The following is a 15,709-nucleotide window of genomic DNA, read 5'->3' on the forward strand; positions in this document are numbered from 1 at the left end:
TACTAGTTAATTTTTTACCTGAGGAAGGCAGAATTTGTAAAGGTGAAATGTTTTTCACACTCTGTAAATGTTCTAATTCTTGATGATTAAATGCTAACTGGTGGTGATTTGGTGAAGTTTCACATGAATATGAAGTCTGACAAACATGGGTAGTTTTTGCAGATGCTTTATCTTGCAGAGAAGACTGTATCTGTTAAAACAAAGATAAATAAAATTGTCTTTCAGTGTTTTAACCACACAAGAGATTTTTAACTGAAAAAAAAAAAACAACGGAAACATGAGAGGAAAAACAGAACATAATACTATCTTCAAAAAATGGTATTACTTAAGTCATACAAACTTGTAAGGTATAATTATCTCATTCTTACAGATGAGAAAACCAAGGTGTGGAAAGATTAAATGACTTGGCCATCCTATAGTTTTAAGTAGAGTTAGTCGAAGCCTATAATTTTAGTTAATAATACATACAGACTTACATGTTATTAAATAGTGCTGCTCATTTTCGAATGTTTTCCTGTGAACTATGGAAAATAAAAACTGAGCCTTTATACCAAATCTAGAGACTAATCCACTTACTTTTACTCCCTTTTCGTTACTGAATTATAGGCATAATGGGAAGGGTGGGTAAAAATCATGATAGTTGACTTGTAAGACTATCAACAAATTCTGATTAGTTTATTAAGTAAAAACTGTATTATAATAGCTAATATTTATTTAATGCTTATAATGTGTGAGGCACTAGGCTAAACCCTTTATATAGTTCTTCAATTCTCACAATAATCTCATGAGTTTGGTATAACTATCATCCCCATTTACAGTCTGCAACAGGACTTAGATATAATAAAAGCAACTTACCTAGAATCTTACATCTATTCAGTTGCAAGCTAAATTATAGTACCAAACCTGAGGTACCTTACCTACCAAGCTTTAAGTTGTATATAATACAGAGATGAGTAAGACAGTCTTTCTCCTCCATCTAACAAAGGAGTTAGTGAATGAGTAGATGAGGCATGTGTATGAATACCTATCTGTGCTAGCTTGAAAAAAGCTAATGCCATAAAAATGTTTATCCCAACAATAATACAGACCCAAGCCCAAAACTTTAAGTCAAATCAGCAAAAAAAAATCACTTTTTGAAACACACAAATACATGCATTTATTCATATTCCTAAATACATTCTCTCTTTTATTACCAAAGGGCATTTTGTTCCTCAATGAGGGACACTAAAAAAATTCTGGCCACGAACATTATTATGACAGCATTCTATATGCTGTGTATGGAGAATGCTTTCAAAATTCATTGATATAATTTTGATTCTTCTAATACCTATGGCAACAGACTATCTGTATTTTATTTCTACTCAAAAGCCTTCAAGAACTCACTCTTGCCTACCATATTAGTTACCACTTCACCTAAGTGTTCAAAGCCCTCCCTATTTTATCTCCCAAGCCAACTAATCTCTTACAAATACCCTATGTTGTCATAGTTCCCTGAACACACCGCCTGAGTTTTTTTTGCCTCTTTTAACGCTACGACCTCTGTTTAAAAAATAAGTCCTAATCTGTGTCAATGTACTAACCATTTCTTCCTTTTCCCTGTAGTTTAAAACCCGTTGCAAGCACTCCCTCCTTCAGGCAGAATGTATGTTCCTTCTTCATTTTCTCAATAAATTATGAATAGAGATTATAGCACTAATCATGCAACCTCTTAACCATGTGATTTTATTTCTTCTCACAACTAAGAGCTCCCTCGAGACAGGTATTTACTAGTTACATGATGTTAAATAATTTATAATTTAATAAAGGTATATACCTACAACTCTATATTTGAGAAGGGTACAGAGGATTAAAAATTTAATGAGAATGACAACCTGAATTAGTAACAGATAAAATTACTTCTATCCTGGGGCACCTGGGTGGCTCAGTCGTTAAGCGTCTGCCTTCGGCTCAGGGCGTGATCCCGGTGTTCTGGGATCGAGCCCCATGTCAGGCTCCTCCACTGGAAGCCTGCTTCTTCCTCTCCCACTCCCCCTGCTTGTGTTCCCTCTCTCACTGGCTGTCTCTATCTCTGTCAAATAAATAAATAAAATATTTTTAAAAAATTACTTCTATCCTTTTCAAAGCATGTCAACTACTAATCATAGATGTGCTAAAATTAATAGCTGGTAATTAAAAGCTTTATCTTGAACCCTAACTACCATTTTCCTACTACCTTTAGAAATTCCACCTTACTGTACACACCCTACATCCTACTGTGTGCATACAGGAAAAGCAAGGCCTTCCCTCTGTATTTAGACTTTCAAGACGAATTCCAAACTTCTATAATTTGTTCTACTAATCTGTTTGATTTATAGAACAGTTATACCTTATTAGAAAAATGTAGCCAACTAGTTCCGGTATTCTGTTTTTTTTAGGAAGAAATCTTTTTTTTTAAGTTTTATTTATTTATTTGAGAGAGTGAGCAAGAGAGCACAAGCAGAGAGAAGAGCAGAGGAAGGAGAAGCAGACTACCTGATTCGGCGGGGGAGCTCGATCCTGGGACTCTGGGATCATGACATGATCTGAAGGCAGATGCCCAATCTACTAAGCCACCCAGGCACCCAAATCAAAACAAACTGAGGGCTTCAGAGGGGAGGGGGGTGGGGGAATGGGATAGGCTGGTGATGGGTAGTAAGGAGGGCACGTATTGCATGGTGCACTGGGTGTTATACGCAACTAATGAATCATCGGACTTTACATCAAAAACCAGGTATGTACTGTATGGTGACTAACATAATAAAAAAACATTAAAAAAAAAGAATAGATTATGCCAAAAAAAACCCAACAAATTTTAAAGAATTTATTACTATACCAGTGAGTCATAGCATGCATTTTAAAATTTTGAGGTAAAAAATGAAGAATTAACTTACCATTACTTGTTCTTTAGGAGAATCATTCTGTTTTACTCCAGTAAATTTAGGACACATTTCTGCAAATGTATGTAAAGAAATACTTCAGTATTTCCCAGCTTAAAAACTTACCATTTAAATTATAAATGATTTTCATATTAGAAATAAAATGGTCATTTCAAGAAAATACCTTTAATACCAACCTCTTAAATCAAGAAATTCTTATAGTTACCAGGTCTTTGACCTTTGAATCAGTCAAAATTCTAAAAGGGATATTTGCTTTTTAAAAGGGATATTTTCTTTTCCACATAATGGAATAAATATCCACTCACAAATTTCAATTTGGATTATTTAGGCAAAAAGAACAGCATAGTAAAGAGTTTGAATAATAGTTTAAAAAGGAACAAGTTACAACACAGATAAGGTTTTAAGCAAGTAGGATGAATTATATTAAAATCTTTTATCAAGTAGCCATAAATATAGCCATTAGGGACTTAAATAATTAAGAATTTACTATAAGAGAAGGGTATGTCACTTATCTGAGTCTTTTATGAAAAGTGAAGCTATCTGATTTCATGGCGAAGTCTGCTCTGCTTACTAAGCATTATAGGAAAGACCCCAAATAATCCTTTATTTCCTTTCTAGTTATTTGGCAGCCTCAACTATGTAGCAATGGTTTTTATACTACCTTCTTTACCTTTAGAAATACCTTTACAGCGGACACTGGTGGTAGAATAGTTATAAAAAGAGATCTCTGACATGGTGCTCATAGGTGCCTCTTTCTTTACCTTACAGTTGATTCTGGTGCTGTCCTCCCCAATCATAAGCCTACATCAATGTGGTAAAGCACCAAACCGGCAGTTAATGCCTCGACCCATCTTTCCAGGTCAGTGTTCATGAGCCACCTGAACACTATCTGCTCCAGGTTCCAGGGCACCATAGCTGGTTAACATCAAATCTTATTCAAACTTAAAACATTCTAATTTTAATAATTACCTTCTGCCTCCTGAAATGCCATCAGTTTCCACTGGAAGTGTTACTGTTCTTTCCTCTCCTAAAATGTTTGATGCTGGACATTGTTAAAACTGCTAAATGCCACTCAATTAAGTGCTTTAATTTAAAGAATTCAAGTATTTGAAATGACACGAACCATCTTAATGTCACTCCGCTAAGTATTATTTAAGTGTTGGGGGTTAGGTGGAAGGGAAGAATACAGAGAGCAAAGATTGAGGCTATAGATCCAAGCTTTCACATTTAGGGGATAAATTATGGTTTCGGCTTTGAACAAAAAAACAGACTTCGTTAATATGATCATATACTATATGCACATCTACACATCTATCTTAACTATTCAAATACGCAGCTAAACTACATTATTCTATGATTTATATATATAAACTCTTTTAAGTATGATAAAGTATGACATACCACATTAGTGTTCTACTAAAAAAATTCAAGGGCATTAGTTTTCTGATATATAAAAATAAACCTCAGAATTTAAAAAATTAGCATCTCCAAGTCTGAAGACATTAGCAAAAGGCATCAAAGAATTTTTAATTGAAAAAACCAGAATGGCAACTAGACTTATTGTAGTTATTTTGCAAGGTATACAAATGCTGAATACTATGTTATACACCTGAAACTAATAGACTATCGTATGTCAATTATACAGCAATAAAAAAAGTCAAAACCACCCAATACAGTATGTTTCATAGAAGTCTTATGGACTTTGGATAAATGAATAATAACTGACTAAAACTCAGCATTTTGGTTCTCATTCTACTCTTACATAGTCGACTTTCCAGGAACGTAGTAAAGTAAAACTATTTATTTCTGTTTATTTATGAGTTCCTGGACTTTGCAATTAAAAGACCAACATACACATTTTCACCATCAAGCTTAAGATAGCATTTCAATTAGTGAAGAAGCCCCAGGTCTTGCAAATATTAATGGAATTGAACAGTACAGTGGTAACATATAAACTGTCAACTAATTCTCCAGGAACTGTGATAATATGCATACCTACCTTAAGAGGATCAAATCGGATAATATACATGAACTACTAAACAAATGCATATTATGCATGTTATGTAGTATGTTCTATTTTCACATCTTTCCCCAAACTTCAATATAAATTTTTGATTGGAAAGTTTTCATTTTAAACTAAGGCAAAAAAATTTAATCATAGAATAAAAAAGAGCTGGAATGAAATCTTATAAGAACTGGTTTAATACTCATCACCTACCAAAGCACTGAGATAAATGCTCCAGAGATAGCAAATATTATCAGCAAGATAGTATGGATTAAAAAACTTAATAAGCTGAATATGAATACCATAGTGCAAAACCAGAATGTTATGCCATATAAGCAGAAAAAATTACTGAAAATTTTTAAATAGAGAAATAAATCACACTTCTGTTACATAGTACAGGATTTAGGTCACTCCCGGGTTCTGCTACCTTACTTTATAAGAAAGAAAGAATGTCCAGAGATGTTAAATGATTTGCCCAAACTTATCACCAAAGACATGTTCTACTGATTAAAAAAAAAAAAATCAAGCAATTTGTTTTTGAACTAAAAAAATTTGATTCCTTTAAAGACTGCTTGGCAATTTTCACTGAAGTATTTGGTACTTATTTTAATACAGAAGAACCACCCAATTATTTTTTAAAGATTTTATTTATTAATTAGAGAGAGCAGAGCGAGAGAGAGCGAGCATGAATGGGGGTGGGAGCAGAGAGGGGGGTGGAGGGAGAGGGAGAAGCAGACTCCCCACTGAGCAGGGAGTCCCATGCGGGGCTCGATCCCAGGACTCTGGGATCATGACCTGAACCCAAGGCAGATGTTTACCTGACACCCAGGTGCCGAAAACAACCCAATTATAAACTGCTGTTCCTTCTACCAAAGTCATTATAACTAGAGTTAAAAAGTGGAAACAAAAGGGAAAAACCTTAAACCAACAGTTCTCAAACATGGCAGCACATTAAAGTCACCTGAAATACTTTTAACATCACATAGACCTGGCCCCAATCTCCATTCAATTCAGGTTCATACACTATTTTAAAAGTTTTACAGGAGATTCTAATGTACTGAGAAACACTATTCTAGACAGACTGCTTATTCAGTAAGACCCACTTTGAACAGGACATTTTTAAATGCACAAGACAAAATTCATCACTAATTTCGAAGACTCAAAGGCTCAAGTATTGACCTCAATATATATAAGTTTTTAATCAAGCCTGGGTCTTTGGATTTATCTTTCTGGTGCTTTTTGCTTTGAAAACACTTTAACTGATGAGAAGATCATAAAGTTTTAAAAATTTGAATGATAAACTCTGATCATTTCTCTTAAATGGCAAAGATTATTCCCAAACTATTATTTCGTACTTCCTACAGTCACTAAACCATTCTCCTCCTAAGGAGGTAAAACAAAATCCAGACTTGAACCAAGTCCTTTTTGTGCTTTTTCCCTTATGTGGAAAAAAAAATCATATCCTTGTCACTTCTACAGAAAACCTAGGTTGCAGAACTAAAAAGAGAAGTTTTTTTATTCCTGTTTGTAAGTCACCCATGACTAAGTAAGTTTTTTAAAAAAGAAACTGTAAAAGAACTTCATAAATTTCATTCTCTGAAATTACACTGAAGCCAACAAAAGCAAAAAGTCTAACAAATGAAGTGACAAATTCACTTTGTCTTAATCAGGTAAAGAATTGATGCCATAACCACAGAGCTTCTTTGTAAGTATCGAACAATTGAAATTACAAACATTCCTGAAAAATATTCTATTCTACACTAATCAAGTATTTCAGCTTACATTTAGACAGTTTCTAGTTATTTTCCATTAGATTTCTATCAAAAGCACTACTACCAATGAGCTGTTCCCATTTGTTTCTCAGTAATACTGACCACACGATTGAATCTATTAATTACTATATTCCTCCCTGTTATAACACTCAAGATAGCCAAAGTTGTTGAACATTAGAAAACTCTCAACAGGTTATATGTACATACTAGCTGAGCCCACCTAACATATCATATAAAGATCTGGAATTCATTTTATTGTCAAACCTCATTAACATCTTTGATCTGACATTTGATAATATTTTGATGGTTATGAAAAATAATTAAGGAAGGTTGTGTATTTATACCAATGTTTAATAAATGTTCTTGACTAATCTGCATATGACAATTTCCATATACTGTTGTCAGTCAAGAAAATAATTAAATGATAAAACCAAATTACAACAAATCCGCAATCAAGTACTGCTTCTACCCCACAGATAGCTCATTTATATTTTTCAAAGATTTGGGATTTCATTCCATCTCTATTTTGGAACTGATTTAATATCTTGTTTGAAATGTTAAAGGATTTTTAAATCAACCTTTCCTTAGAAATCATAGCTCTGCCATTTAATTAATCCTATTTAATAAAGGAGAATTGAGTCCATATTTTTCAGAAGTGCATAAAGTACGGTTTGAGAATACAGAGAAGATAGTTACACTGTAACACAATTTACAATACTTAAACGTTTTTCACAGATGTTACCTTTCAAACATTTTGCACACCCATATTTCACACATCTGAACAGAATGCTACTGCAGTAAAGAGAGACCAACTCCTAATACAGGATAACTGAAGAATCATATGATTCAATAATATTAGGGAATTAAGAAAAGTTAATGTAGTGCTCTGTCCTTGATAACCAAAATTACAAAAGATCATGACTTGGTTAAGAAAACTGCATACCATCAAGCTGCTATAAAAAATTCCAAAAGGCAGGTATTAAAAAACAGATTAAGAAACAATTGCTAAAGATCAATATCCTTCTATCAGGAAAGAATTTCTAAAAAAAGCTTTCAGAAAAGTTTCCTCTATTAACATTTTGAAAAAATGAACTTATATTCTTATCTCCTATCTTGAATAATCAAAAGCCTTATTAACCGGAGTTATTGTAATGAAGATACTCCAACTGTAAGTTTCAGTTCTGCGCAAATCGTAATTAACTCTAAAGCTACAAAATCTTATGAATATTTTCAGTTAATTTTTACTTAAATAACAAAGTTTTTGCTAATATTCCTACTTTTCACAAATTGTATTTTCTCAGTAAGTAATTCCATTTCCCTCTACCTTGAGACTTATACATACTTGGGATTTGTCATCTGCTCCTTGAGAATGTCATGTGCATAATGGTAAGAATAGTAGATGCTTTACTTATTTTTACTTAAGTATTGTTATTGATATGGTCTGGCAATTATTTTTCATAATTTATAATCCTTTTATTTAGGGTTTTTGTTGTTCAAGTAAAAAATGTTCTTAGATTACACACTAAAAACTAAGAGCCTTACAGTATTTCAATGCATACAATTAAAGTTAATATTTAGGACAAAGGTCCTATTGCTTCACTTACTAATTTATTTTATTTTATTTTTTTTTTAAGATTTTATTTATTTATTCGACAGAGATAGAGACAGCCAGCGAGAGAGGGAACACAAGCAGGGGGAGTGGGAGAGGAAGAAGCAGGCTCATAGCGGAAGAGCCTGATGTGGGGCTCGATCCCAGAACGCCGGGATCACGCCCTGAGCCGAAGGCAGATGCTTAACCGCTGTGCCACCCAGGCGCCCCACTTACTAATTTATTTTGTTAAATAAAATAAACAAACAAAAAACCCCAAACAGAACTTAATGCTCATTTAATGTAGGCATTGTATTTGCAATTTATAATTACACATTGTACATACAGTGTTTCTTGAATCAAGTACATAGTTTCAATGTTTATAAAACAAAAATTTCAAAGAAAAATGCTAACTCATACTATCATGTTAGAAGACAAACTGACCTTAGTGTCACAAACCTACACACTATCCATAATGTAAGTTGAAATATAAAAATGAGTCAAGCAGAGAAAGACAATTATCATATGATTTCTCTCATCTATGGAACATAAGAACTAGGAAGATTGGTAGGGGAAGAAAGGGATAAAGAAAGGGGGGGTAATCAGAAGGGGGAATGAAGCATGAGAGACTATGGACTCTGAGAAAGAAACTGAGGGCTTCAGGGGGGAGGGGAGTGGGGGAATGGGATAGACCGGTGATGGGTAGTAAGGAGGGCACGTATTGCATGGTACACTGGGTGTTAAACTCAACTAATGAATCATCGAACTTTACATCAGAAACCAGGGATGTACTGTATGGTGACTAACATAATATAATAAAAAAACATTAAAAGAAAAAAAATGTGTTGCTTTGATTTTAAGTGTTTTCAAAAACAATCTCTGTTATTGAAAAAGATGACATTAAACAAGAATGTCAGTCATAAAATAAAAATTCAACACAAATGTATTAAATTATAATTCTGAGGCCAAGTTATTCCACTAGAGAGTCAGGAAAACATATATATTACACCACTTTAAGAACACATGGTGGATAAACATTTTTCCATCAAGCAATGTATTAGAAGAATCTATCAGAAATTGATCATTCAAATTAAAATTAAGGTATTTTTGAATATCTTTATTGAAGCACTCTGTATATAGTACATTTCCACTAATGCTCAAGGCATTTATTGATCAGTAGCCATTACATAATTGGATAACTCAGTTTAATCCTACAAATAAAAGACAAAGTGCTCTAACTTATTAGGCCACAAATGCTTTATTAGATGAAATTACAAATGCTAATTACAACTTAAAATATTTTTCCAGCACTGTTTTATGCTTTGAAGTCAAATATAAGGAAATAATGTATAATCAGAGCCCAAAAATAATTTAAAAATTTACTATGACAAATTCCAACAAAAGTAAAAATTTTTTATTCTAACAAAAATGTTTACCACTATATACTTTAGAAATGTAAAAACAAAATGGAGCAATCAACACCACACGAATGCAAACTAAACAGAACCAAAAGCGAAACAAAATGTACCGCAAGCCTGCAGACCCTTATTACCAGACTGAAGTAAGAGGGATATTCTTACAAATGGTAAGAATCCCTGATGTGACAATATTCTGTGTAGGGTATTTTTTTAAAAGAGAACTAACTTTCAAGACAAACAAAAAACATCTCATTTAAAATAAAGCAAAATCTTAGGCACAAAAGTGCCCTATATTCTGAATGTGCCTTTTGGTGGACAATAATGGGATGCCACTGCCAAGTCAGTATCCATGGGGCAGTGACTGTCAACTACATAACCATTAATGAAAGAGCACAAAGAAAACATGACTGAATTAAGCTTGATACAGCTGATGATAAACTACCCAAGCTAATATGGTACTTCAGCATAATTGAAAATCTCAATTTGAAGTACATGTTTCTATAAATGGAAGAAAATATTCTGTAGTGAAGAAAACACAAAAGTGAATAAAATTCTGCTTTAAACATTTTCTGGGATGACTGGTTTCTTAATTCAAAGTGATTATTCAATTTAGAATATATTGTCACAACAGGACATACTTTGCAACATTAGAGTGGTCTGATATATCATGGAGAGTGAAGTGAAAGATGTCTTCAAATAATCCTTTATTTTATAAAGGGAAGAGAAGATCAGAATTTTATTATTTGTTATTTTCTCGTATTAAGATGTGGTATTACATATTAAGAAACTATCTCCCACCTTTACTAAACTTCTTTTCAACATTACAAACCTGTAAGTCTTATACATATAATCTGAAGTTCCATTTTACACAGTATCTCTTTTAAAGAAAATAGTAAGATTGTCAACATGCAATTAAATAGTAAGTGTGGCATCCAAACCACAGGTTCTGGGTAAGGGACAAACAGTTCTTAAAAATATAAGTCTCAATAATACAAGAAAAAAATGTTCCCACAAACAGGGGTGCACTTAAGGGGACAGCTAACCTGATTCGGAATCACTGCTGTCTGAGGAGCTTGAATCACTGCTACTGCTTTCAGTCTCGGACGAGCTGCTAGTGCTGCTGCTGCTGCTTTCACTCAGTCGGGAACCACTTCCGACGGCCTTGGATGACTGAGTTTTCTCAGCTACAAAATAGGGAAAGACATGACAATGCCAGTAGAATTAAATAATCACAGGAACATTAAAAAAACCCTGCCACCTTTTTAAAAATAAATAAAACATAAACAACTGCCACCTACGTTTTGTTTGACATTTTCTAGAATTTAACTGATTATTGACATCTAGTAACCGCTTTTCCAACTCCTGTTTTTTCTGTGAATGAAATTCTTCTTTGGACTTCGTTATTTTCTTACCTATGTGATTTAAGAGGGCAAAAAGTATTACCAAAAACTAACACAAATACCAGACTGATTTCTACTGAAAGAAATACATACCATGAGGTTTTAGCGGTCTTTTTCTTAGACATGCGGCAACATACTTTTCCAGTTCTCTCAGTGTTGATGCTTTCAGTGTTTCAAAGTCTATTTCTATCTCATCAGGGTTGGAATTTCTCAGAGAAGGCTCTCTTGATTGTATTATATGAACCACTCGCCCAAGTTTATCTCCAGGGAGTTTGTTTATATCCAAGCTTAACTGCCTTTTCTCATCATAGTTCATAGGCTTAGCATTAACCTCGTCTTCAGGTTTCAGAGCAAATACCTGTTGTTTCCTCTTCTTTGGCTGACTAAACAAAAATTAAATTTAGTCAAATTTATGTTAGATAATATTATTATATGAATACCGCAATATAAAAGATACTTACTTGCTTTTGGACTTTTCCTTTAATTTCACTTGCTTGAACTTTTTTCTTGGATTTTCTTCTCTGTTATTAGCCGTTTCTTTCTTCTTTTCCCTTTTAGACTTATTCTTTTTCTTTAGCTTATGGAAAGGTACTTGGGAGAGAACCTGTAGCTGTTGATGAACAGCTTTCAGCTAATAAAGAAAAAAATTCTTTAAACATTCATGGCTCTAATTAGACACATTAGGAAAAAAATGAAGGCACTCAAAAGTCAAGCCTATCCTTCTGAAATTCATTTCGTCTTACATTTCCTTCAAGTTCTTATTTCATTCCATAAATTCATTATTTTGAAGAGCATACATTAAATGAGAAAGAAATACTATCATGTGCTCAACCCATAAACATAGATATTCAACTAAAAACAGATCATGCAAATTAACATTTCCAGGTAATCCCAACTTTCTAATTGTTTTTTTTCAGGCTTGAGCTAGGAGCAGGGTTAACATTTTATCACAAAAGGAAGCAATGCTGAACAAAAACTCATCCATAAAATATCTTGAATTATGTCATATAAATCATTTCAATGAGAATAAACTCATTGTGGTTAGAAAGATAACAGAACTTTAAGATACACAGATCTCTGGGTAAGAAAGAATATTAAACATTACAAATGTGCCAGGAAGTAAATAAACCCACAGTTGCTAAGTGATCTAAATGTTAACAGCTTTTAATCTACAAAAATGATTTTATAATAGATCTGCAGCAACAGCTCATAAATATACAAAAACTTTCATCACCACAATCAACTACCTGCTCCTGAAGCTTTGCAAGACGTTGAACTCGTTCATCTTCAGAATCACCAGAAGAGTTATCTTCAGAGGAAGCTTCACTACTGCTTTCCCTACCGAGGATTTTTGTGGTATCTGTTTTGATGCAGCAGACAGGCATACTCTCAACAGGTTCATCTGGGATTTTTGCAAAATGCATTTCAAAAACATCCTATAATGGAAAATTAGACTATAAAGATCTTCTGTGCTTTCAACTTAATATAGCAATAACACCCTTCAACAAAAGTGTCATATTTTCATGATAATTCTATTTTCCTTGAGGTGATCATTACATAATATATACAACAAATCATTATGTTATATACCTTAAACTTATACATGTTATATGTCCATTTATCTCTATAAAACGAGGTGGGGGGGGATGTACCAAAGAAGAAACATAAGACTCATGCTTCCTTGCCTGCCAACCTTAGAACTTTTCTCCTCTCTTCCACGTAAAGATAGACCTCACAAAGCTGTATAGAGGACCTTCTTTCAGGGATCTCCTGCCCTGGGGTTGACGCGTCATTCCACTACCTCCTACTCCACTACATTCCACTCAAAAGTCCTAGAGCTTTACCTTCAGGGGAACATGGGCTCTAGTCAATCCTACCTCAGATATTTACTATCCCCTTTTCACTAATATTTCCCCAATATCCTCTACGTGTAAGGCAGCCTTCTTAAAAGATTTGCTACTAATGTGTGCTATACCTCAAAAAACAACCCCCGCATTTTAAGAGTCAATTTAATTAATAAATTGTACTTTATATTTGGGAAGTGGGGCATTCTTTATCTTTTGAGTTATGGTTCTAAAATTTCCAAACTAGGGGTGCTTGGGTGACTCAGGCAATTAAGCGTCTGCCTTCAGCTCAGGTCATGATCTCAGGGTCCTGCGATCAAGCCCCACATCAGGCTCTCCGCTCAGCGGTGGGTCTGCTTCTCCCTCTCCCTCTGTGATCTCTCTCACTTTCACTCTCTCAGATAAATACATACATACATACATACTTTAAAAAGAATAAAATAAAATGCACAAACTATGTTCAGAGAAAACTCACTTTCAGAGCATACCTATCAACTTACCTGGAGCATTCTTGCCATTGTCACTACTTCATGATCTGGAGGATTGTATTTGTAGCAATTCATGAACATTAACCTAACATCTGCAGCAAATTCATACGCATCTTTATATTCTTGGTTGTCCATTTTTCCCTAAATTAAGGATAAATTACGGGATTCACAAACAACACAGTTCAATAATCATTTACATTAATTACACAGAACTCAGGTAAAACCAAAAATAGATACCCACCCGCCAAATTTGACAAATGTTAAAATCCTGCTCTATTTGTTTTGTATTTTTTGACTTTGAAAATATCCAGTGAATTTTGACAAGCAGAGATAAGGAGGATATTCCAAGTTAAAAAAAAAAACAACAACAGGGGCGTCTGGGTGGCTCAGTCGTTAAGCGTCTGCCTTCAGCTCAGGGCGTGATCCCGGCGTTCTGGGATCAAGCCCCACATCAGGCTCCTCCGCTGGGAGCCTGCTTCTTCCTCTCCCACTCCCCCTGCCTGTGTTCTCTCTCTCGCTGGCTGTCTCTCTCTCTGTCAAGTAAGTAAATAAAATCTTAAAAAAAAAAAAAAAAACAGGAACAAAATCACGAAAGCAGGAAAACAGTGCATTTCCAGATAATCTTAGACAAGTATGATCCTAGAAGCAATGAAAAGATAAATTCCTTAAACCAACCTTGAATATTTAAATGAAAGATTTTTATTAAAACTTTCCTCAAAATGAAAAGATATTTAAAATTGAACAGAATTGGTAAAAGGAAGGAAATAACATCAGAGCTGAAATAAAGAGACTAAAAAAAAAAAATAGAAAAGATCAATGAAACAGAGCCAATCCTTTGAAAAAATAAAACAAAATTGATAAACCTTTTAGCCAGACATGTTAAAAAAAGAGAGGACTCAAAATCGGAAATGAAAGAGAAGTAACAACCAATCCACAGAAATACAAAGGATAAGAGACTATTACAAAAAAATAACAGGACAACAAATTAAGATAACCTAGAAGAAACAGATAAATTCCCAGAAACACACAATCTTCTAAGACTAAGTCATGATGAAATAGAAGATCTGAACAGACCAATTACTAGTAATGGAACTGAATTAATAATCAGATGAGATCGGGCGCGTTCAGGGTGGTATGGCCGTAGACTGAATCAGTAATCAAACTCCCAAGAAACAGAAGTTGAAGACCACATGGCTTCACAAGTGAAACCTAAACTTTTAAAGAGTTAATACCTAAATTCCTCAAACTATTCAAAAAAAATAGAAAAGGAAGAAAAACTTCCAAATTCCTTCTAGAAGGCCAGCATTACTTTGATACCAAAACAAAGACACTACCAAAATAAAATAAAATAAAATAAAATAAAATAAAATAAAATAAAATTACAGTTCAATATCCTTGATGAACATAGATGCAAAAATCCTCAACAAAATATTAGCAAAATTCATTTACCATAATCAAGTGGGATTTATCCCAGGAATGCGTGGATGATTCAATACCTGCAAATCAATCAATGGGATATAATACATGAACAAAATGAAGGATAAAAGCCATACAGTCATCTTAATAAATACAGAAAAAATCTGACACAACTCAAATCTGTTCACGATAAAACTCTAAACAGTGTGGGTTTAAAGGAAACATACCTCAATATAATAAAGGCCATTAATGAAAAACCCACAGCTAACATCATACTCAATGGTGAAAACTGAAAGCTTTTCTTCTAAGACCAACAACAAGGATGTCCATTCTCACCACTTTTATTCAACATAGTACTAAAAATCCTAGCTGCAGCAATCAGACAAGAAAAAGAAGTAAAAGGGACCCAAAGTGGTAGGGAAAAAGTAACTGTCACTATTTATGGATGACATGAAAACCCTAAAAACTCTATCAAAGAACTTTAGAATAAATGAATTCAGTAACGTTGCAGGATACAAAATACACAGAAATACGCTGCATCTACATACCAATAACAAAATAGCAGAACGAATAATTAAGAAAAACAATCCCATTTATAACTGTACCAAAAAGCAAAAACAAAAGTAAACCTAGGAATGAATCTAACCAAGAGGGTAAGAGACCTGTACTCTGAAAATTATAAGACACTGATGAAAAAAAGTAAAGACATAAATGCAAAGATAAACCATGCTCATGAACTGGAAGAATAGTTAAAATGTCCATTCTACCCAAAGCAATCTATAGATTAAATGAAATCCCTATGAAAATAGTAACAGTAGTTCTCATGGACCTACAACAAATAATCCTAGAATTGTTAAGGAACC

General features: G+C 33.7%; 1 protein-coding gene across 1 annotated transcript in view; it reads right to left on the minus strand.

The window, feature by feature from the left end:
- Positions 1-15,709, minus strand: part of BRDT (bromodomain testis associated) — a 54,207-nt gene that overhangs the window by 25,406 nt on the left and 13,092 nt on the right. The window contains exons 6-13 of the mRNA XM_008697734.2: positions 13,443-13,571; positions 12,346-12,534; positions 11,560-11,729; positions 11,192-11,481; positions 10,997-11,110; positions 10,742-10,882; positions 2,910-2,968; positions 19-190 (exon numbers count right to left, since the gene is read on the minus strand). Of these exons, the coding sequence (XP_008695956.2) occupies positions 19-190; positions 2,910-2,968; positions 10,742-10,882; positions 10,997-11,110; positions 11,192-11,481; positions 11,560-11,729; positions 12,346-12,534; positions 13,443-13,571 (1,264 nt within the window). The remainder of the gene's footprint in view (positions 1-18; positions 191-2,909; positions 2,969-10,741; positions 10,883-10,996; positions 11,111-11,191; positions 11,482-11,559; positions 11,730-12,345; positions 12,535-13,442; positions 13,572-15,709) is intronic.

Source organism: Ursus maritimus, unplaced genomic scaffold, assembly GCF_017311325.1.
Source record: "Ursus maritimus isolate PB19 unplaced genomic scaffold, ASM1731132v1 scaffold_12, whole genome shotgun sequence".
In the NCBI taxonomy this organism is placed as follows: Eukaryota; Metazoa; Chordata; class Mammalia; order Carnivora; family Ursidae; genus Ursus; species Ursus maritimus.